The sequence below is a fragment of the Schistocerca americana genome, chromosome 8 (assembly GCF_021461395.2).
Source record: "Schistocerca americana isolate TAMUIC-IGC-003095 chromosome 8, iqSchAmer2.1, whole genome shotgun sequence".
Taxonomy (NCBI): domain Eukaryota; kingdom Metazoa; phylum Arthropoda; class Insecta; order Orthoptera; family Acrididae; genus Schistocerca; species Schistocerca americana.
In genome coordinates, this window is record NC_060126.1 from 200,527,581 (window position 1) to 200,550,945 (window position 23,365).

Sequence of the window (23,365 nt, forward strand, 5' to 3'; positions counted from 1 at the left end):
ACTGTGGTGAAGAGCCCTGGAATGCTTCCGCAAGTTCTCTCTATTGCGCTACTAAATAAATATCCACACTTCTCACACACAGGTGTATATTTTGCCCAACATTTTCATTATTACTTTTGACAACACAACTAACAATTGTTACATTAATACCACTCTCTTGAGTACATTCAAACATCCGTACATGCATTCTGTGGAACTGAGGGAAAAAAAAAGAAAAACAACTACCACTCTTCAATTGCTCATTACGCCCTTGTCGGTGTGTCATTTACTCCATGGGTGTCGGATTCAGGCATTTGCTGCACCATGGCATAAATAACACCCAGATGATCAGTGGTTGTAATACTATTTTTCTTGGTCACCTTCTCACTGGCTCCACCACTGTTCCACATTATTCACTGCATACGAGAAAGGAAAACACAGTTTCCCTTTCCCACTACATTTATCCTTGTACAACTTACTCATGAGCATCTCTTGTTGATGGCTTTCCAATAGTTTGTTGTGATGTTTACAAATATCCCGAAACACTACATAGGAAAAGGGAAAAGACACGTGGGTGCGTTGGCAGAGGGCGGCACGTAATGAGGGAGGAGGGATGAGAATGGGGAGGAGGTGATAGATCACAGAGGGTGGAAACTTTTGGGTGGTCTGGGGAAGGTAGGTTTCCATAGATTGAAGCTGTGATAATTTCAGAAGTGGAGAATGTATTGTACGGATAACTTCAATCTGCGTAGTTCAGAAAAGGTATTGGTGGGGTGGATCCAGATAGCTCAGGTAGTGAAGCAGCCATTGAAATACAGCGTGTTATGTTCAGCTGCATGTTGTGCCACGAGGTGGTCCAGTTTGCGATAACCAAGTGACGGGAGCGGAATAGAAAGTGCTGGATGGGTGGATTGGACAGGTCTTGCACCTGGGTCTTTCACAGGGATATGACCAGAGGTTTTGGAAATGCCTTAGGGATGGACTAGGATGATGTGAAGGCTGGTTGGGCAACAGAACATCACTTCAGGAGTGATGGGAAGGGCCTTTGGTTGGATAGGTAATCAAAGACCTGATGGAGGATATGGTTCAGTTGTTCTGGTCTAGGGTGGTACTATGTGATGAAGGGGGCACTCCTCTGTGGGTGGTGGGAGTATTAGGACTGTGTGTGGAAATGATGGGATATGTGTTTGTGGGCTAGATCTGGGGGACAGTGCCTGCTGTGAAGACTTTGGTGAGACCCTCAGTATGCTGGGCATGGGCAGGGGAGTTCTTGTCACTGTAGATATACCATCCTCGGGTGGCGAGGCTGTATGGTGTGGAAGGGATGTCAGCTGTCGAAATACCGCTGCTATTAGTGGCCAATGAACAATACAAGTCTGTCGTCATGTTGTTGTTGTTGTTGTTGTGGTCTTCAGTCCAGAGACTGGTTTGCTGCAGCTCTCCATGCTACCCTATCCTGTGCAAGCTTCTTCATCTCCCAGTACTTACTGCAACCTACATCCTTCTGAATCTGCTTAGTGTATTCATCTCTTGGTCTCCTTCTACGATTTTTACCCTCCATGCTGCCCTCCAATGCTAAATTGGTGATCCCTTGATGCCTCAGAACCTGTCCTACTAACTGGTCCCTTCTTTCTGTCAATTTCTGCCACAAACTCCTCTTCTCCCAATTCTATTCAACACTTCATCATTAGTTATGTGATCTACCCATCTAATCTTCAGCACTCTTCTGTAGCACCACATTTCGAAAGCTTCTATTCTCTTCTTGTCCAAACTATTTATCATCCATGTTCCGCTTCCATACATGGCTACACTCCATACAAATACTTTCAGAAACGACTTCCTGACACTTAAATCTATACTCGATGTTAACAAATTTCTCTTCTTCAGAAACGCTTTCCTTGCCATTGCCAGTCTACATTTTATATCTTCTCTACTTCGACCATCATCACCCGACTTAATTCGACTAAATTCCGTCATATAGTACAATAAATAACAATACAGAGTTTATCCTGTGAAGAAATTGTTTAAAATGTTGATCTCCTCTTGTATGACAGAGTTTACAGTGAAGAGGTACATCTCATTCAGTCATCAAACTATGCTTACATATGACTTGGCACTTCTCTGATAATGGAGGGATTGGTGGAAGTGTGGATGACTTTGGTCAGATATGGAATGTTTCCGCCCTTATACTTACCTGAGAGCAGCAACTGCCTAATATACAGTTGCAAATCTAATAGAAATACAAGTGTTTGTTACTGAAACTCATCTCTCCTGCAGGTAATAAAGAGATTAAGAAGGATGAGAGCTGATGCAAGTGTATGAGGAATAGGCAGGAAGCATCGAATTGGAGATAGAGGAAAACGAAACAAGTAGGAGATCAACAGTAGAATTGCAGGCACAGATGATGTATGAAAACCTGATTGGGTTATAAAGTGAACAATACCAGTATCCATAGTTCCAGTTATAATGTAATAGTCAAACACAATGGCAAAGGGCTTGAAATCTGGCACTGAAAGAAATTTTCATCATTAGCATGTGGCTGACAAGGAGCAGGCGAGGTAGTGATGTAAGGTTGTGGAACACTAAACTATGAGCCGAAGTTGACTTTTGATCTCTGGAGCTTTCTATAGTACGATGTGACAGCGTATGATGCTGCATTCGATCCATCTTAAAGATGGAGATGTTTAACTCTGCAGCCCTCATGCTGATTATGTTTTTAGAGGAATAGACTATGTTCCAACATTTGGTTTCTCTTCCTCATTTCATTTCATTTCATTCTGTACTCACTTGTAACTTCAAAAAAGTAAATCTGTATTGTGCAAACACTCACCACACCAGGCTGTTCTGGCTTAACTCTCCACCTGCGGGCATACAGGTACTCATGGACAGAGGTGGGGAAATAGTTAACATGTGGATACTTAGGCAGCCAGGCACTGGGGAGGGGGAGGGGGCCAGGGGTACCCCCAGTGGAGGGGGCCAGAGGTGAGCAGACAGCAAGTGTGCAGCCAATCAGTACTGTGCATACAGCAGTATCAGCTAATGAGACACGATGGTGAGCAAATAAAATTGCAATACAAAGTACTTAACAGATAAAACATTAGCATTTTTTATTTTGATGGAAATCATTAGTTCTGTGAAATGTGGTATTTTTCTTTTTATTCATAAGTGATGAAATATGTTGCCAGACTCGTTTTGCCACAAGACGCGGAACACTCATTAATGTTGAATCGAGAAGCTGGGACCTATTCATATAGTTTGTATTGATCCTTTCTTGAGCTTCGGACTGACTTGTCTGTTTTGGACTAAACAAAGGTTTTCATTCTTTTTTTTATTGCTTATAATCTTTGATTTAAGCATTTATTTGGTTAATTCCACACGCAAGTCTCCATCATTATTTTTTTGTGTTCATACTATACTACTAAGTGGTGCCTTTCATATCTTTTGCCATCATCTAACAAACTCTGTGTAATGGTATACTGCAGTTATATTTGACACCGGGCTAATTGTTGACAAAGTGAACTTTCCACTTTCCGAGCTGCATGAAAGAGATCATGGCTCTGGTTACAGTTTATTTTCATACTTCCAGCCATCTTTGGGTAAGGTTATTATTACTACTACTACTACTACTACTGCTACTACTACTACTACTACTACTACTACTACTGTAAAAGTAAACACAGAGAATGAGTTAATTATGCTAGATTTTGTATTTTATCAGTAGCCTGACACTTCACAAGCGTCTAAGAATGCATGATGTATTGGTGGATAATTCGTGACTATCCCAGTGGTGTGGCATTTTGTAGCAGGCAGATGGGTCATTGTAAATAGTTTTTAAGTGCTCATTAATGTCTTTTTGGCACTGTTCCCAGTGTGTTGAGAACTACTGGGACCACTTTCAGTGGTTTATGGCAGTCACTGTAGCTCAGTTTTCAAGCACTCATGTCTGGTAGCATTTTCAAGTCCTTACTTGTCGACTCTGCTGCCCATTTGGGTGGGGTCGTCAATGACCCACACTTTCTTTTTCTCCACAGCTATGATGCCTGGTGTATTGTGTTCCAGAATTCAGTTTGTCTGAACTCGTGTAAGTCCAGCAGTGATTTGGTTTGCTCGTTTTCAACTACTTTTTTCTGGCTAGTGGTGACAACAGCTCCTTGCCACTGGCAGATGATAATTTTGGTGTAAGTTCCACTAGGCAATCCATGCCACATCATTGTGCTTTTGCTTGTAATTAGTCTTAGTGATCCTTTTGCAACATTTGAAGATTGGTCAATTGTTTCATCAGCTTCTTTGCAGATTCTGCACTTTGTGTCTGTTACTACTTCTGGCTTTGATGGTGGTACTTCTAATGGTTTGTTCCTGTGCGGTAAAAATCAGTCCTTCAGTTTCCTTTTTTAGCTAAAACCAGATCTTTTCTTCTTCTATTTTGTGTTCAGTCTTGTCTGAAAATTGCACATGCGAGGCTTTCAGGTCAGGCATTGGAATACACCATTCTGGTATTGATTCTTAGGTTGCTGTACCTTGAGAAGTTTTCTTTTGTTGACTTTAGTCAGAGCTGATTCTCCATGTCGTGTGCCAGTGCATGCTCCTCTTCTTCCACTGTCTGCCTACTTTGCAAGTGTCCTCTACTGACTGTTTTTCTAGATAAGTACAGCCTGTCAACATCACTGTGAGGGTGGAGTGCATGGTGAATTGTCATAAGTTTCCTTGCTTTCATGTCCAGATTGTCCAGCTCTAACTTGGGTCCAGTTCACAGTGACTGCTTTATATGTGATGACTGGTATAGCCAAGGTATTGAATGCCTTGATGCTATTGCTGTTATTCAGTTTGATTTTTAAACATTTTCTGTTATGTTATGTCTATGCTTGCTGACTTTATTTTTTACATGCCCATACTTTATGTTGCTAAGCTGCAAAATACAGGCTTCTGGCTACTGGTACTAGATGGTTTGTCCATTTGGCAGTTCAGTACCTCACTGCTGAAGATTCTTCTTTCTTTAGTGCCCTTGTCTAAACCAAATTCTGTCTTGCTCATTGATAACTGAAGTTTGTTTTCAGTAAGGTGGCTGATATTAAGTCCCCTGTGGCAAAATCCTCTCTTGATATCGACTATTCCTTTACTTTATTTTCCAGTGAATTACCATGAGTGTTAAGAGGCAAGGTTAATACGTTTAGCTCAGAATGTGCTTTATTGAATAGACATAACATTTAGGGATCACAGTCTTGGTACAAGGGCAGTATATGATCAAAAGCATTTATGATTAAAAGTTTTATTGTGATTGAGAAAGCATTGGAATATCTTGTTTTACAGCAAATGACAGTACCAACTAAAAATCGATCAGCCACACATAGACGATATGCCCGTGATGACAGCCATATTGGTCAGTTAGATATAACATTGAATTATTGGAGCATGGCGCATCTTATGTTGTCATCCCTATCTTGTCTTATTTCTTGTGCTATGAGCCATGGTATAAGAAATGTGACGTGGCAGAGATGATGATGATGATCCAGGTTTGATGTCCTGTTGTATTAAGACTACAGTAGTTTTCCATGTAGAGGTCACTGTTATGATGGATATCCCTGTTCCAAGAAGTATTCCTCAATTGTATTGGGTATCCAGTCTTCCATTGATTTTAGGGATTCTCTCTGACTTTCTCTTTCAGTTGGAAATCCTTTATGGCATCCTTCCTTGTAGTGTGTGAACTGGAGGGAATGGTTGTCAATTTACCAATATTTAAATAATCCGTTGATTTTAGTGCTATGTCAGCCTCCCTGTCTCAGATAATAGGTCTCAAATTTGTAGCAGCTTTTGTTCGTACAAGAAAGTCTTAATGCTTTCTCTGTTTGGACATGACCACATAACTTTCAAGAGCAACCCTTTGTGGAATCTATCATACACTCCCTTCTCACAAAAATGACATGCCCATATGAATTCTTATGTACAGTACTGTTTTACTTTAGTTTGTTAAGTTGTCTGGAAATATCTGACAATTCTGCACTTTCTGAATGAAAGGTAGTTTCAGGTATCAAAAGAAATGGTAAGTGGACAGCTTTTGTGTGCTGGCAAACACTGCTTGATTGTCAAGAACATGTCAGTGTGCAAGTGTGAAATGAATTTGAGTTGAATTGCTCATGTTGTGGCACATGTTAATAGAATCATATATGATCATTTGATTAAAATGCTGATTTCACTTTATATTAGTCCTGCAGAGTCAGAACCTGTAGCTCCGAATGGTCACATGTGATGACCTTTGTCAGGTGATAGTGGCAATTATGAATTATCTTCCATGTCAGACACAAATGGAGGACTTCGCTGGTGTGAATGGTTGGTTTTGAACACACTGAATTCAATAAGTTTTTGTAGTTCCAAGATGACCCTACTACTATTCTGTTGTTTTGGAAATGACTTACTTATTACATGTCAGCACGAGTTGAATTTTGTAATTTCAAGTAAGTGTTTGGAGGTGCTTGTCAGCATTACACTTGTTTTTGTTTTAGATTCTGGCATTGTTGTACATGGGATGCAGAATTTCAAAGGTCAGAATTGTTCATCTTATCTACAGCTGAGGACTTAGTTAAAAATTTAATCTCACTCTACAGTGGAGAAAGTGCTGTTTTCCTCTGAAATATCATTTCTTTTGGTAGTGCTAGTGAAGAAAGTTATGCAGGAGAACTTCTGTGAAGTTTGGAGGGCAGGAATGAGGTAATGGCAGAGCTGAAGCTTTGAGAGTAGGTCGTGAGATGCCTGGAAAGCTCAGTCAGTTAGAGGGTTGCCAAGTTCAAGTCCTGGTTCAACACACAATTTTAATCTGTTTGGAAGTTGTGAAATAGCATACGACCTTTGCAAAATGAAAAATTCAGCTGGATGGTTTATTTTTATAACATTAAGCAAACAACTTGCTTATATTTGATAATGTGATAAATGTATAAATGATAAATAGAGAATTCTCTTTTATTCTTCCACTAGATATTGTATTCTGTCGGACGTGGTACAAAGTTGATGTACCCAAGTTCTACAATCCGGTCACATCGCTTTTGCTGCCACCAGACCAAAAGAACCTGTGGAGAGGAATGCGCACTGTTGGTGAACTGAAACGAGCTAAGGGTATACGACGGGAACCTGATTTTGATAGTTTGTACAAGGTGAGTGAGATCCAAAAGTTTTTGTGACTAATAGTGCTGATTCATGATGTCACCAGCATTGGGAATTACCAACAGATACTCTAAAATGGGTGATGTCAATGATTTTGAAACTGGTAGTCTAATTTATCCTGACTGTGACATATAATTAATCACAAGGTTCTAACTGTTAATACAGTTAAGTTACTGATTAGATTTTTCAAATGAAGGAGTAAAAGGAGAAAGATAACCATTTAATATATTGTGATACATTGAGCTGGAGCCACACACATAAGTAAGATTTGGAGTTCATACCATAACTTTCTTTCATTGTCCTTATTCAGAGATAGCAAACACACACATATGTATACAAAACTACAGTGTTCCATTACTGCATTTCAATTAGGTTGAGGGACTGGGTAGGGTAGAATGGGAGATAGGACCAAAGAAAAAGGGAAGGGTGAAGGGGAGGGAGGGGCAGCAGGCAATGAGGATAGGAAAAGGGCACCTGCAAGCTCACCCTGGTGCAGACATGGGAAATCATGTGTAGTACATGATGAACTAATAAGGGGAGAGGGGGATGTGTGTACAGCAGCAGATGTGTGGACAATCAGGCAGCCAGACCATAGCATTTGCGATTGTATTACCCCATCCGACTGTCCACAGGCAAGACAACAATGTGACTTGCACATACTATACATCTGAGAGAAGCTGGTGTTGGTGGAGAGGACTTGAATGGCATGTGATGTGAACCAAGGTCTCCCCCCCCCCCCCCTCCCCCGGATATCCATATTTCTAAGAACAACCACGTTGAAATGTGAACTTTTCATTTCAAGAATAAACTAAAATTCTCTTTATAATTAAAATATGTGTTTTACAGCCAATAGAGCGCACACCCAAAGTATTTCCAGAGCTGGTCATTCCACGTAGTTTGCAGAAACAGTTGCCGTACAAGGACAAACCAAAATTAGGATCTGTGCGTGGCAAGGACAGTCTGGAGTCGAAACGTGTTGCAGTTGTGCGAGAGCCTCATGAACAGCAGGTAATGTGTAGAGCCTTACTCTGCTCAATTGTATCATTTCATTAATTACAATAATGTGGTGCATGGTATTACAAAATGTTTTATCCTCTGACAGTACTTTTCTGATGTTTTATCGTGAGAAAAAATGTTTAGTATGGGCAGATTTTTGATTTTATCGCAAGTGTCTGTGATGTATAATGTGTTACTGCATTGCACTAGAATATGTTGGGCAAAACAATATGATCATCTTGATGTTAACACCTCATTTCTGCAGTTATTAAGATTGATCTATAATGTGCCAACATCTTCTCTTGCTTTGCCTTTGTACCATAATACCTCTGGAAATGTTCTCAGTTGCCATTACAGAGGATATCATTATGGTGGTGTGTTGCTGCACTTCAGTAGTCAGTCCTTAAAAACAAGGAGGAATCATTGGTGTCAACCTAGCTGGTTTATGCTTGACAGCAGTTGTAAAATCATCTAGAGCTGCTTAACTAGTGTCATGACAGCTGTAGAGTGTGTGCAAAAATGTCAGGCTGCTCAGCATAATATTGAAGGAAGAGTAAACATTGGTAAATGTGAAGGCTTTAAAGGGGATTGTTGTTTGTAATAAGACAACATCCACAAAAGTGATTGCTAATATTAATAATATACATGTAGAAAAATCAGTGTAGTGAAAACTGCATATAAATGGAACATTCCTTGTAGAGCTGCTATTGACAACTCAATTGTAAATCTGGTGAAGGCGTGGAGGATCTTCAGTAGTGCAAAGAGTAAAAAATCTCATTGCCGACCAATGGAAATATGTAATATAGTCTGAAAAATCTGCTGTTACACTGTTTAGTTCCTGTTCCCAAGCCTTAACCATCTTCTTTCAACTGTAAAGCACAATGCAGGTACTGTATTGATTTAGTGATCATTTGATGGGTTGCAATAATTGAAATTCATGGCTGGAGCAGTATGTAAAATAAGGGAAAGTCAACACTCACCTATCATGGATTGATACAGGGAGCACAGTAACACATAACAGAAAACAGCATTTACATTAGCTTAGAGCACAGCATGTGTGTACTACTGTCGGAAAAAGAGCGAATGCTTGAAAGCTAGTGTGAATGCTGGTTTCTGTTATGTTATGTGCTCCACGCATCAATCCGCTATAGGTGAGCTGATTGCCCTCCATCTTATTTTAAATATGGTGGGTTTCAGTGAACACGTGGTGAACCTGAAAACAACATAACTCAGAAAGTCTTACTTAGTGATGCAGGTATTGGTGCAGTTGGGTATTGTATTTTAATTCCTTCACTATAAACATGGAAGAATGTTTTGATGAACGAACAGATGAAATGGCATGTCTTCAGTGGCACCCACAATTGTCTGATATGTTAGTTATTTAAAATATTTGTGTTATGTATTGAAATAACAATTGATGATCTGTTGCCATCTTCCAGGCATTATCGTTGTTGAAATTAAACATACAATATATTAAACGGATGTTCATATTATCATGTCCGATGCTTGTACAAACTTTCATTTTTCAAATGCAGCCATGTCACATTGACATACAAAAGTTAACATTGAAATGAGGAATATAATATTATAAGAATAGTATGTATGTAACAACCATTGAAACTTGTCAACTATGACAAGATTGGTATAAATTCAGTATCAAGAACATTTCAAAGGTAGAACTGTAGAAGCAGTTCCCTCTGGGAACAAAGATCAGATAAAGGCAAAAAATTAATGGGAGAAAAAATTAGGTGTAATAGAAACTATTTTTGCCACAAATTTTGCCAATGTTTTCCCATTTCAGCTTCTTTCTGGGACTAATAACATGACCTATTCCTCACATATGGTATTGTCTTGATAGTTGCCAGCTCTAATAACACTGATATGTGAACAGGTTGCTGCCATGATGAAGATGCTGAAGGCTTCCTACAGAATCAAGCAGGAGAAGCTGAAACAAGCCATTAAAGAGAAAAGAAAAGAGCATAAGAAAGAACTGGAAAAAGAACAAGAGAAATTGCTACGTAAGCAGAGGGAGCTGAAGAAACAATTTTGTCGGACAGTCAGCAAAAAGAAAGGAGAATATAAACCAAAGAAAAGGACAAGTTAACTATCAAAGAAGCTAATTGGAAGTCCTTATATGTGTACAGTGTATCATAAAATAAAAATGATTGTTTTCCACTTTGTAATTATCACTCTTTTATTGCCTAGCTCTGTTATTCTTGTCTTTTTAATTTAACTGAAGAAGTCCTGAAACAAGCACTCTTCATTGTGAAATATATATTTCAAAATGCGAGGAGGGATATACGTATAGTGAAAGAAGTACAGTGACATGTAAGTCAGCATATAATTCCCAGGTTCAGTATTTAAGCAAACCAAATATTTAATTTCTAGAGACAGCTGATGTATGTTTGGTGATTTGGAATGAATTAGCTAACAACCAGTTTAAATTTCATGGAACTTCCAGTAATATATGGTAAGTAATTGACAGATCAAAAATAAAAACTAAATTAGCGAAAAAAAGTTACAGGCTGGATACAAAATAGTGATTAAGGGAGGCCAATGGTTACAGAAAAAAATGATGATCTGAAACATAAATAGAAAAGCTGGAGGAGGAAATCTGTGGAAATTACTGGAGGAAACAAGTCACCAGTCTTGTGGCTGCTTTGTCACAGTCCTCAGTCTCTTCTTATCTTGTATTAATTTTTTATCTGTACATAATTATCACACCAATCATTCCACATAATTTGATTTATATACGCTAGTCCAGGGCTTAACAACACACTGATTTTGAGTATGAGGACTTGTGCATGCTCATGCTCTTACTTACAAGAAGAGCTGTTGCGGTATAGTGAGGAGTGAATAAAATGCATACGTGCCATGTTATTATGACAGCAATCATAAAGGAAAGCCTCAGTTCTGACAGCAGTGCCATCTTAACAAAAGCAGTGACATGTCAGCACTGTGTGTGACAGGCAGTGTCTTTGCATTTCAAACTACAATGCAAGGAATCTCATCTTCTCAAACAATGGAAACTGCAGATTGGAATATCAAGATTAGATGGGAAGACAGATTGCTACTCACTGTAAATATGACACATGTAGCTTTCGGCCAAAGCCTCCTTCAGAAAAGGAAACACACACGCGAGTGCGCGCGCGCGCGCACACACACACACGCACACACACACACACACACACACACACACACACACGACTGCCACCTCTAGCGGCTTAGAGCAGAATGCAGCTGTCATGTAGAACAGAAACAGCAATCTGGAGAGGGTGGGGAAGAGGAAAGGATAGCATGGTACGACTGGGGAGAGAAGGGCACTGTCTGGAGGAGTGTACAGGGACTAGATTGCCAACAGGCACAGTGTTGGGAGGTTGTGAGGCAGGGAGATATGGTGCGAGAGGAGTGAAAAGGTAGCAGAGCAGGGAAGGGGAAAAAGAGGTAGCTGCTTTGTCAGAGGGTGGCAACAAATTGTTGGCTGGAGGATGTAGAGACAGTAGGTTACTGTAGGTTGAGGCCGGGATAATTTCGGGAGAAGAGAATGAGTAGTAATGTTAACTCCCATCTGTGCAGTCTAGAGAAACTAGTAGAGGAGGGGAGGATCCAGATGGCCTTAGGGACTGGAAAAATCTACCGGTTAAAAATGATAATGATATTTTAATTACGGGTATTTTTCGGTGTTCGTTTGGTCTCAATTATAACATTTATTTTATTTTTGTACTAATAACTGAGTAAAAACAAATAAAAATATTAATTACCCATAGCAGAGGTGCTAAAATATTTCATATTTAAATAAACCTTTTTGAAAAAAAAAAAGAGAGTAATTTTTATTCATAAAATTTGTATTGGTTTGAAATATTGCATTGTTATGAAAAATGGTAAAAGTGATCAGTTCTACATTTTTAACAAATGTCGACAAAAAGTAAACAGGTGGTCTAAAAATTGGTACAGCATTCTGGAGACATAATAACAGTGTGTCATGTGTTGTGCCTTAAAGTACGTATGTACTTGAAGTGTGCAAGACTTGCCTTCGCCTGGTCTATACTGTAGTTTATTTCTGTCGTTGCCAGACCTCTATTGTACTGCAGAATGGCACCAACTCAAACCAGGAAATATTTTTATGAAGTGATGTAGCAATGAGGTACAATGCTTCATTTGTTAAGATTTTTTCCATTCCTATGAAGTAATAAAAGAATAAGGAAATTATAGTTACACTAATAAACACTGTGGGTGACAGCTATAGGACACTGTGTCACATTTACTAAATTTTTGAAGGTGTTTTACTGTGTTCTTCCTCAAATATCTTTCCTATTAATGGCATCATCCTAATGAAATTTGGTCAGTTTACACTTTTAACATTAAGTATCGTGTTGCTTCACATGTAATAGCCTTTTTTCGTTTTGTAGATATATAATGGGCATGGTGTTGTATACCTCTCATAAACATGTTGCATTGTGTGGCATAGTGCTCTTGGTATTTAATGAATAATATTACTCATTCACATTAATTTCATTGTAAGAATATTTTACATGAACAGTATATTACTCACATTGTGGTACAACTTGCTGTATGAACATAAATGTCACATTTGGTTCTAAATCTCATCTGTGTTTTCTTCTGGATAGTCTGTTATGTTTGTATTCCATGTATGTTCTAAGTTCTTATAAAATGCATGTCAAACTGAAGGGATGTATAACAACAGTGCCATTAAATCATTATATTTCTGTAGTGAAATAGGTCTTGGGACATCTGAGAGTTGGTTCAAATCTGCTGGAAATGTAAGTCCATGTCTGCATAACCTAACGAAGTCTGGCTGTTTGTCGTCACCATCAAAAGATGTACAGAATTCCCATGTTTTCCTGTTACTTGTAATTGCACACACTTTGCTAACAAAAATGACCGTTTCTCCATATCCATTTTCCTCTGAACAAGGGGAGGCCTTCCAGAGTGGCCATAACTTTTGAAATCTTGAAGCTGCATATTATGAACAATGTATTTGCTGGAAGTGTGTCTTACCAATTGTTGCCAGTCCCAAGGTGTTAAAATGCTCATATTATTCAATTTCTTCCGCTTCGTCTCTATCAGTGTATGAACACTGTCAGCCTCCATGTGGGTATGGCCTTTTAGTAGAAATTTCTGAGTTATGGTCTTAATTTGTGGATACTTATGCAGTAACCAGAAAAACACATAATAATATTCACATTCTTATTTTGTCCATAGCAGTTGTCTGTATAAAGTGTGATTTCTTCCACCTCATTGTGAGGTATGACATTATCTGCCCACTTCAAAATTTCTGATGCAATTTCGTTTCCGTCCACCCTCTTTTTGACTCATCCCACATCACACAGTGAACTGAGGAATCCGATGCATCATACAAGGTAAAATTTATGGCCCAAAGTTTCCTTTTATAGAAATTAATACTATTTGATATGAGTGGGCATGGCAATCATTTCTGAAGGTCTCTGGTTGTGTGGTGTTATTCCTCTTGCCTTGTTAATGTCATTACTTTTTAGAAGATACCTGTTTTTCGATTCATTCAGATGAACAGTATGCTCAGCTTCAGAGATTCTTTTTCTTCTGGAGTCAGATTACTTTTCAGCTTTGCCTGAAACATATCGCAGATGATATTTTCAGGTGGTTTGAATGACAAATTGAACTGTTTATTAAACATGTCTGCGTAAAACCATTTTTCACCCCTTATCTTTGGGTCAATATTGTTTTGAATACAGTCATCTGTGTATAGGTCATACATTTTCTGTATATTCAGTTCTGGTCCTAAATATTTCCTGACACACACATTTTCTCTACTGTAGTGACTTTCATAATGTGGGAAAGAAGAAATATGTCTTTTGATATGTTCAACAGTTTTATCAGGTGTTTTTCTGCTTGGAGTATGCCTACCCCTTTGATCATTTCTTACTACTCCACCTGGCTCCAAGTTTTTTAAAAATGTTTACTACAACTGTATTTGAGATAGAAAGTGTGTTCAAAAACATAATCTTGCACACCTTTACTCATCCACCATTTACAGTAAGTTGGTAGCTTAGAGTGTTTTCGTTACACTTATTTAAGGTTAAGTTTCTTATTCTTGAACGAGTTGTGCTACGTTGCTCAACACACGCGCCAACAAATTGCCTTTTCATATCTGTAGACATTTCCTCATGCCAATATGAATGAAAAATCTTTTGTCTTTCAGTTTCAGGCAGTGTTTCTGAGCATTTCATCCTAAAGATGCACAGATACTTTAGCAGGAACAGTCCTACCTCTTTTATTGACATATTCCTTCCCACCAGCTACTTTGCGTTTACGGACGTTACATTTCCATTCATCACCATGAACTACATGCTTTTTACCATGCTGTGGAATATTAGTTTTATTGTTTACTTTTCTTCCCACACGTTCGTTCATTTCTAAAGCTGCACAAATTTTTACAGCAATTTCACTATTACTGCTTAAGTATAAATCTTCCTCTAGTGTATTCGGTATTTGTTGTTTGTTTGTGACTGTTTGAACATTACTGTTGTTTTTTAACCTATTCTTTGATTGATTCTGTGTACTGTTGTTATCTTCCGAATCAGAACTTGCCCCACTTAAAGGTTCATAGGTTTTGCCACAACTGGAGTCATCCTATTCATCATTACTCGAATGCTCCCCTACATTTTCTTTGCTGCCAATAGTATGATAGTTAGTTGGAGTAGTATTTGATTCTGAAACAAAACAGATCACATAATGGTTCCTCATCTGGTGAAATACAAATGCCTCATAAGTTAGGTTATGTTTACAATCACATTATTCATTAATATAACAATTGTAGAAAACATTATAGCTTACCTATTGAGGCAGCACTATTACTGCCTTTATGTCATAATTTTGTACCCATGAGAGTATAGATTCAATATTATTAACTTGTACGAAACACAAACCGGAGATACCGCTGTCAAATCCCATGTAAAACTGACTGGACTGACCTTAGTCCATGCTAGTGCCACCAGAGTGTGCAGAAGTATGCAGCACTATCTCCAGATGGTTTTGTATAACTCTAGGGTAAAGTGGACTTGGTGTTATTTCATTGCACCGTAACTCCACCAATATTCAATGTAGGACATAGTGTGGTGTACCTTTGGGTAGAGGACGAGAAACTCATATGATTGTGCCGATCATCATCTCATTTTGGCCAAAAATGGACAGTGTGTCCCGTACCTCCAACCCACAGAACTAAAAAATAACAATTCATTCATAGTCTACAGTAAAAACAGAAAGTAGCTGATCTGCTGCCTGCATCTATGTAATATACATTATCTGCTTGTAGTCACTAAAAACAGATAAATTAATATGAAAAACTGTGTCCTTGGACCTCAGTTTTCACCCTTTAGGACTGACCTTTCATAATCCCCACATAGTGGTGTGATCCCTGATTACAACATGCTTTTAGAGCAGTTTCAAAAATTTAGAGTTAATAGGAGAATACTGGTGTTTTTTTTCTGGTATTCAACCACTTACCGTTTTTAGAGAAAGGCAGCAAATGGTAGGTGGACTAAGTTTTCTTTTATTTGCCTATTTAATATAACATTTTGATTCACTCGAAGGGTCAAAATTTTTCAGTCTTCCTTCAATTTTTATATTTGTTACAGGAAGTAATAGGAATAAAAAAGCAAAAAGTGGGTATTTCAGAAACAGTTTTTTGAACAGTTTTAACAGTCAGGTTAAACTGGCGTAGAACAAACCAATATAACTGAAAACTGGGTGTCTCAGTGATAACCACCGTCCTAGGTGGCTCAGGTTTTGAAGCAGCCCTTGACATCAAGTACGTTATGTTCAGCTGCATGTTGTTCCAGAGGGTGGTCTATTTTGCTTTTGGTCACTATTTTGTGGGACCATTCATCCTGGTGGACTGCTTGCATAAAGGTCAAAACTGAGAGCAACTACCATGATGCAAATGGAGATTAAATATAAAAAAAGGGTCAGAGAACAAGTGACAAATGGTTGTTGTGGGGTGTGAAGTTGATTTTGTACTATGTAAATATAGTTGACCTACTATTGCCTATACTGTTTCAGCACTTCTGAATTTAACAAAACTTGCAGACTCTCACTGTGTTTTCGAAGGACTGTGGGCTGAATTCTTGTTTCTTATTTTGCTGCTATGATCTCGTTCTATTGTATGACGTCGAAGTTTTTCACTGTGGCATGCTTGTATAAAATTTTAACAGTGTTCAGACCACATCGTAATTGTGTTTAGGTTAAAGGTTGTAACACTTCCGTGGAATATCACAGCAATCAGTTAATTTATTCTTTAGGTAACAGATTTCTTTCCATTAATCCTATTCAGTCTCAGAAATTTTGCCTTCATATTGACTGTGAGGTATTCTAGGAAAAAATTAAAAAATGAAAAAAGGTATGGATAGGAAGAGCTTCTCTAAGCTCGTGGACAGTGATTGAAATTTTTTACAATTTTAAAGCTGTTAAAGATATCATTGTAATCGAATATAAAGCTGCATTATTTATCATTCTCTTTGTTGTTTGGAGAGTACATCTAATCACAAAGGGTTTCTGTACTGAAACTACATCAAGTCTTATACCTAGAGATAGGAAAAAATCGTTTTATTATACGGCCAAATTCAGTGTTATTTCTTGCCATGTTTGGTGTTATTTATTTTTGCATTCAGGTTATTTTTTCCAATCTTGTATTTTTTGCAAACTTCACTGTCATTTTTGTCATATCTGATGTTCTTTTTGCCAAATTCGGTCTGGCTTTTTTTTGCCAATTTCGGTGCTGTTTTCGATATCACATCAAACTACATTGACGGGAAATGAACTGTCAGTCTTAAGATTACACATTAAATTCAGCCTTGAGGAGATAAGTCAAAATGCAATTGTAATATTCAGTAACTATCAGTTTATAAATGTTAGTTAACTATTGTCCTCAGATTTATAACATTTTTGTATAACGAAATTACGAATCTCACGATTACTCATAAAAATTCTTGATTTTTCATTATTTCACTAAAAAACTATTTTTTTTTTTTTTTTTTTTTTTTTTTTTTTTTTTTTTTTTTTTTTTTTTTTGCATTATCATTTTTGTGTGCCTCAGCCATACAGATAACCATACGGTAGGCGCAACCACAGCAGGGGAGGGTGGATATCTCTTCAGAGGCCAGACAAGCAAACGTGTGGTTCCTGAAGAGGGGCAGCAGCCTTTTCAGTAGTTGCAGGGGCAACAGTCTGGGTGATTGACTGACTTGCCACATTAACCAAAATGGCATTTCTGTGCTGGTACTACGAACAGCTGAAAGCAACGGAAACTACAGCCACAATTTTTCCTGAGGGCATGAAGCTTTATTATATGGTTAAATGATGGTGCCGTCCTCGTGGGTAAAATATTTCAGGGGTAAAATAGCCCCCATTCGGATCTCCTGGCAGGGACTACTCAGGACGACGACGTTGTCAGGAGAAACAAAACTGGTGTTCTAGGGACCAGTGTGTGGAATGTCAGATCCTTTAATTGGGTAGGAAGGTCAGAAAATTGAAAAAGGGAAATGGATAGGATAAAGTTAGATATAGTGGGAATTAGTGAAGTTTGGTGGCAGGAGGAACAAGACTTCTGGTCAGGTGACTACAGGGTTACAAATACAAAATTAAATAGGGTTAATGCAGGTTTAATAATGAATAAAAAAATAGGAGCACAGGTAAGCTACTACGAACAGCACAGCGAACACATTATTGTAGCCAAAATAGACGTGAAGCCCATTCCTACCACAGTAGTACAGGTTTATATGCCAACTGGCTCTGCAGATGATGAAGAGATTGAAGAAATGTATGATGTGATAAAAGAAATTATTCAGATAGTGAAAGGAGATGAAAATTTAATAGTCCTGGGAGATTGGAATTCGACAGTAGGAAAAGTAAGAGAAGGAAAAGTGGTATGTGAATGTGGAATGTGGGTAAGGAATGAAAGAGGAAACCACCCTGGTAGAATTTTTCACAGAGAATAACTTAATCATAGGTAACATTTGGTTTAAGAATCCTGAAAGAAGATTGTATATGTGGAAGAGGCCTGGAGACACTGGAAGCTTTCAGATAGATTATATAATGCTAAGACAGAGATTTAGGAACCAGGTTTTAAATTGTAAGACATTTCCAGGGGCAGATGTGGACTCTGACCACGATCTATCTGTGGATTAAAACTTAAGAAACTGCAAAAAGGTGGGAATTTAAGGAAATGGGACACGGAGAAACTGAAAGAACAGAGGTCGTAGAGAGTTTCATAGAGAGCATTAAGGAACGATTGACAAGAAAGGAGGAATGAAATAAAGTAGAACAAGAATGGGTAGCTTTGAGAGATGAAATAGCAAAGGCAGCAGAAGATCAAGTAGGTAAATAGATGAGGGCTAGTAGAAATCCTTGGGTAACAGAACAAATATTGAATTTAATTGATGAAAGGAGAAAATATTAAAAAATGTAGTAAATGAAGCAGGCAAAAAGGAATACAAATATCTCAAAAACGAGATCGACAGGAAGTGCAAAATGGCTAAGCAGGGATGGCTAGCGGACAAATGTAAGAATGTAGAGGCATACATCACCAGGGGTAAGACAGATACTGCCTACAGGAAAATGAGATACCTTTGGAGAAACGAGAACCACTTACATGAATATCAAGAACTCAGATGGAAAACCAGTTCTAAGTAAAGAAGGGATAGCAGAAAGGTGGAAGGAGTATATAGAGGGTCTATACAAGAGCAATGTAGTTTAGGGCAATATTATGGAAATGGAAGAAGATGTAGATGAAGACGAAATGGGAGGTATGATACTATGCAAAGAATTTGACAGAGCATTGAAAGACCTAAGTTGAAACAAGGCCCCGGGAGTAGACAACATTCCATTAGACTTACTGATAGCTTGGGAGAGCCAGCCATGACAAAACTCTACCATCTAGTGAGTAAGATGTATGACACAGGTGAAATATCCTCAGAATTCAAGAAGAATATAATAATTGCAATCCCAAAGAATGCAGGTGATGATAGGAGTGAAAATTACCAAACTATCAGTTTAATAAGTCACGGCTGCAAAATACTAACACAAATTCTTTACAGACGAATGGAAAAACTGGTAGAAGCTGACCTCGGGGAGGATCAGTTTGGATTCCGTAGAAATGTTGGAATACCTAAGACAATACTGACCCTATGAATTATCTTAGAAGATAGATTAAGGAAAGGCAAACATACATTTCTAGCATGTGTAGACTTAGGGAAAGCTTTCAACAATGTTATACTCTCTTTCAAATTCTGAAGGTGGAAGGAGTAAAATACAAGGAGTGAAAGGCTAATTACAATTTTTACAGAAATCAGATGGCAGTTATAAGAGTCAAAGGGCATGAAAGAGCAGCAGTGATTGTGAAGGGAGTGAAACAGGGTTGTAGCCTCTCCCCAGTGTTATTCAATCTGTATACTGAACAAGCAGTAAAGGAAACAAAAGAAAAATTTGGAGTAGGAATCAAAATCCATGGAGAAGAAATAAAAACATTAAGACTGGCCAATGACATTGTAATTCTGTTGGAGACAGGAAAGGACCTGAAAGAGTAGTTGAAAGGAATGGACAGTGTCTTGAAAGGAGGATATAAGATGAACATTAACAAAAGCAAAATGAGCATAATGGACTTTATTCAAATTAAATCAGGTGATGCTGAGGGAATTAGATTAGTAAATGAGTTTTGCTATTTGGGAAGCAAAATAACTGATGATTGTCAAAGTAGTCACAATATAAAATGTAGACTGGCAATGGTAGGAATAGTGTGTGTGTGGAGAAGAGAAATTTGCTAACATCGAGTATAGATTTAAGAGTCGGGAAGACTTCTGAAAGTATTTGTATAAATTGTAGCCATGTATGGAAGTGAAACATGGGTGATAAATAGTTTAGGCAAGAAGAGAATAGAAGCTTTTGAAATGTGGTGCTACAGAAGAATCTGAAGATTAGATGGGTAGATCATGTAACTAATGAGGAGGTACTGAACAGAATTGGGGAGAAGAGGAATTTGTGTCACAACTTGACTAGAAGAAGGTATTGGTTGGTAGGACATGTTCTGAGGCATCTGGGGATCACCAATTTAGTATTGGAGGGCAGCGTGGAGGGTAAAAATCGTACAGGGAGACCAAGAGATGAATACACTAAGCAGACTCAGAAGGATGTAGGTTGCAGTAGTTACTTGGAGACGAAGAAGTTTGCACAGGACAGAGTACCATGGAGAGCTACATCAAACCAGTCTCTGGCTTGAAGACCACAACAACATCATTTTTGTGAAATTTTGCTGTCCCTACTTATATTGCATACAAAATCAATAATGACATCTTCAATAACACAAAGGATAGAGGTATGTGTTTCCAAACTGTGAAATTTTTTTGGAGAGTGACCACTGTAATGACTACAACTCACAGAAAAATGCTTGATTTTCAGTGTCAATGTGATTTTAGTCCTCAGTTATCTTTGTATATCGGTTCATTTTATCAAAAAATCATTTGGGGACTGGGTGTTTGTGTTGTCCAAATCATTTATTCTCATTTTCTTTGACAAGCAAGTTGCTTAAGTGGCATCAAAAAGAAAGACTTGCCCCAGATGGCCAAACAACCCCAGGTGGGATTTCCTGGCCCATTATGCCCTATGATCATTTTTTGTATGTAGTATTTTCTAAGACCAGCCATTTTGTGTCTTTTTAGTGTGTCCTATTAGTTGAGTTTGTTTTACAGCCAAATAATAAATAAAAGCTGATACTTACACTTTCAAAAAAGATGCATTTTAATGGCTTTTGTAAGGTCCTGTTTGTGGTCAACCAGAAGGCACATTGGTAAGTACTGACCAGCTTCATAGCAGACTAGAGTGCCACAATAGTAACTGTTCAGTCACAAACATCCCAGAGATAGCAAGCTATTCCTACAACTGGCATCTACTGGAATGTGAATGGAGTTTATGATCAAATTCTTTCACAGGATAAGGTAAACACAGAAAGTGCCAAGAGGCTACTGTTACATATACGTAAAATAGGTTTGAGTTATTGTCTGCCAGTGAGTCGCGAGTGAATGAGAGGGTATTCTGTTCATCAGCAAGCAGTGTATCCCTTTTCAAATACTGGGTGGCCACAGAGGAAAAAGAATGGGCTGCTAGCTGAAGAAGTTCGATACATAATGAAACAATGCAGGTTGGAAAAATATTAAGAAAATGGGATATTGCTTCTCACCATAACAATGATTTGCTAAGTTGCAGACAGGCACAACAGAAAGACTGTTGCACATTTAGCTATTGGCCGAAGCTTTCCTCTCACACACACACACACACACACACACACACACACACACCTCACACGCATACCATGCCCACCTTTTCCAGTGTGCTTGTTTTTCTTTTCTAAAGAAGACTTTATGTTTCTCACATTGGAACCCAGAGTGTTTTTTACCAAGGATGTGAGACTATCATTGATACCCTCCTTTACTTGTGGAAACAAATAGCTCCAACTCATGGGATACTTGCACAGGTGCAATATTCATCCTTAGTTGTTGGTTGGTTGGTTTGGAGAGAAAGGGACCAGCATCCCTAGTTGTCTCAAACAGAAATTTCACTAGTTCTGCGCATGTCTCGTGCACTCTAGAGCGAAAATGTGTAGAGTAAGGTAAGGTGAGGTAACCAGATGCTTACATTTCCCAGAAGGGAGTATGACATCAGATCCCAAACAGATAATGGAGAACAAGAATTAAAATTCTAGAGATTGACTGCTAAAGGATCAAGTGAAGTAAGGGAATTCACTTTCACAAGGGAAACAGTCATACAAATGTGGTGGATGAAATACAATGTACAGATTAATGAAGTCATCAGAAAAAATAAGGTAAGTTTTCAGGGAGAAGGAATTTTTATTGCTAAAATACATCAAATAAGAAGTCAAGCAAACGCAGCAAAATTAGTTTCTTTGTTATAGTCTTCTTACATAATCAAATAGCTAAGTGCAAACATTCCTGGAGGATTGTTTGAACTCACAGAACACCACATGTTAAACTTCAGTGATGTAATTGGCATATTTACCAACAAATTAGACTGACTGGTATCCAGTAGTAAACACTGGAGTCTGACACACTGTTGCATTTTATCAGTCTGTTGATCTATTAGGTATGTATATAGCTCTTCTACATTCATTTACAACTCTGAACCGTAGGATGCCATGGTGCACAATATATGAGAAACTGTAAATCACAAAATCATGCTATGGCATGTAATGGAGGTCCTACATCTCACATGCATTTCCAATGCGCGAGTTGTGTACTGCGTACATATAGTCATACTTATATTTTGTGTAATAAAAATGAGCTACTTTTACCAAAATCATTGTTTCGCAGCACTGTGAGGGAAGGCTGAAGGAATTTAGAGGTGTACTACAAATGACTTTCTAACATGCTCGAGAAATATGCAATGTAAATTTCCAGAGAGGAGCAAGGTTGATACCCATCTCATGTAAGCAGTTGAGTAAGTTAATTGCAGAGTACCAGTATATAATACATAAGAGATGTGATTACAAGGTAAGAGATGTTAGTGCAAATTTGGGAACTTAATCAGCAATATTTGCTTCACTAATTGAATAAGAAATAATGACATGCTACCTCATTTACTATACCCTGCACATTCCTTTGCATAGTAGTATAAAAGGTAAGTTTGAACTTTCCAAGATTCATCAGGATTGTTTGCCAAGTATTTGTTCATCTTGGAACCGCCCCCCCCCCCCCCAATTCCCTCCTCCTCCTCCCCAGTTATCTTTGTGATTGTACTGCACTGAGTAGTACACACAGTAGTGCAGATGCATGTAACTAGGAAAGGGTGCCATTTGTCAATAATAATGTTCCCATGTATTTGTCGTACTTGCTGCTGACAACATGTTAAATACTTTCTTGTCTGCCCTCTGACTTCAATTGATTACTGCTCAGCCCAGCTCAGGCTTTGTGTCTGGCAGTGTTAGTTATATCCAAGCAGTGATATATTATTGCTTGGTTAACCTGTGTAGATTGAGTCACCGTGCACATCATGTATTGGATGATACAGCAAATCACCACACACACACACACACACACACACACACACACACACGTGCGCGCGCTTTGAGTTTATCAATAATAATGCTCAATGAATGAGCTTTACATACTTCCCACTGGAATGAGTGGAGTTGTCAACAAACTGTCCCCTCACATTCATCTATGTATATTATTACAAG

At 38.3% G+C, this 23,365-nt stretch overlaps 1 protein-coding gene across 1 annotated transcript in view; it reads left to right on the plus strand.

Annotated features, from left to right (window-relative positions):
* Positions 1-10,270, plus strand: part of LOC124545082 (ribosome biogenesis protein BMS1 homolog) — a 120,000-nt gene extending 109,730 nt beyond the window's left edge. The window contains exons 18-20 of the mRNA XM_047123890.1: positions 6,946-7,121; positions 7,978-8,139; positions 10,019-10,270. Coding sequence (XP_046979846.1) covers positions 6,946-7,121; positions 7,978-8,139; positions 10,019-10,231 — 551 coding nt within the window. The 3' untranslated portion in view covers positions 10,232-10,270. The remainder of the gene's footprint in view (positions 1-6,945; positions 7,122-7,977; positions 8,140-10,018) is intronic.
* The last annotated feature ends 13,095 nt before the right edge of the window (positions 10,271-23,365 follow it).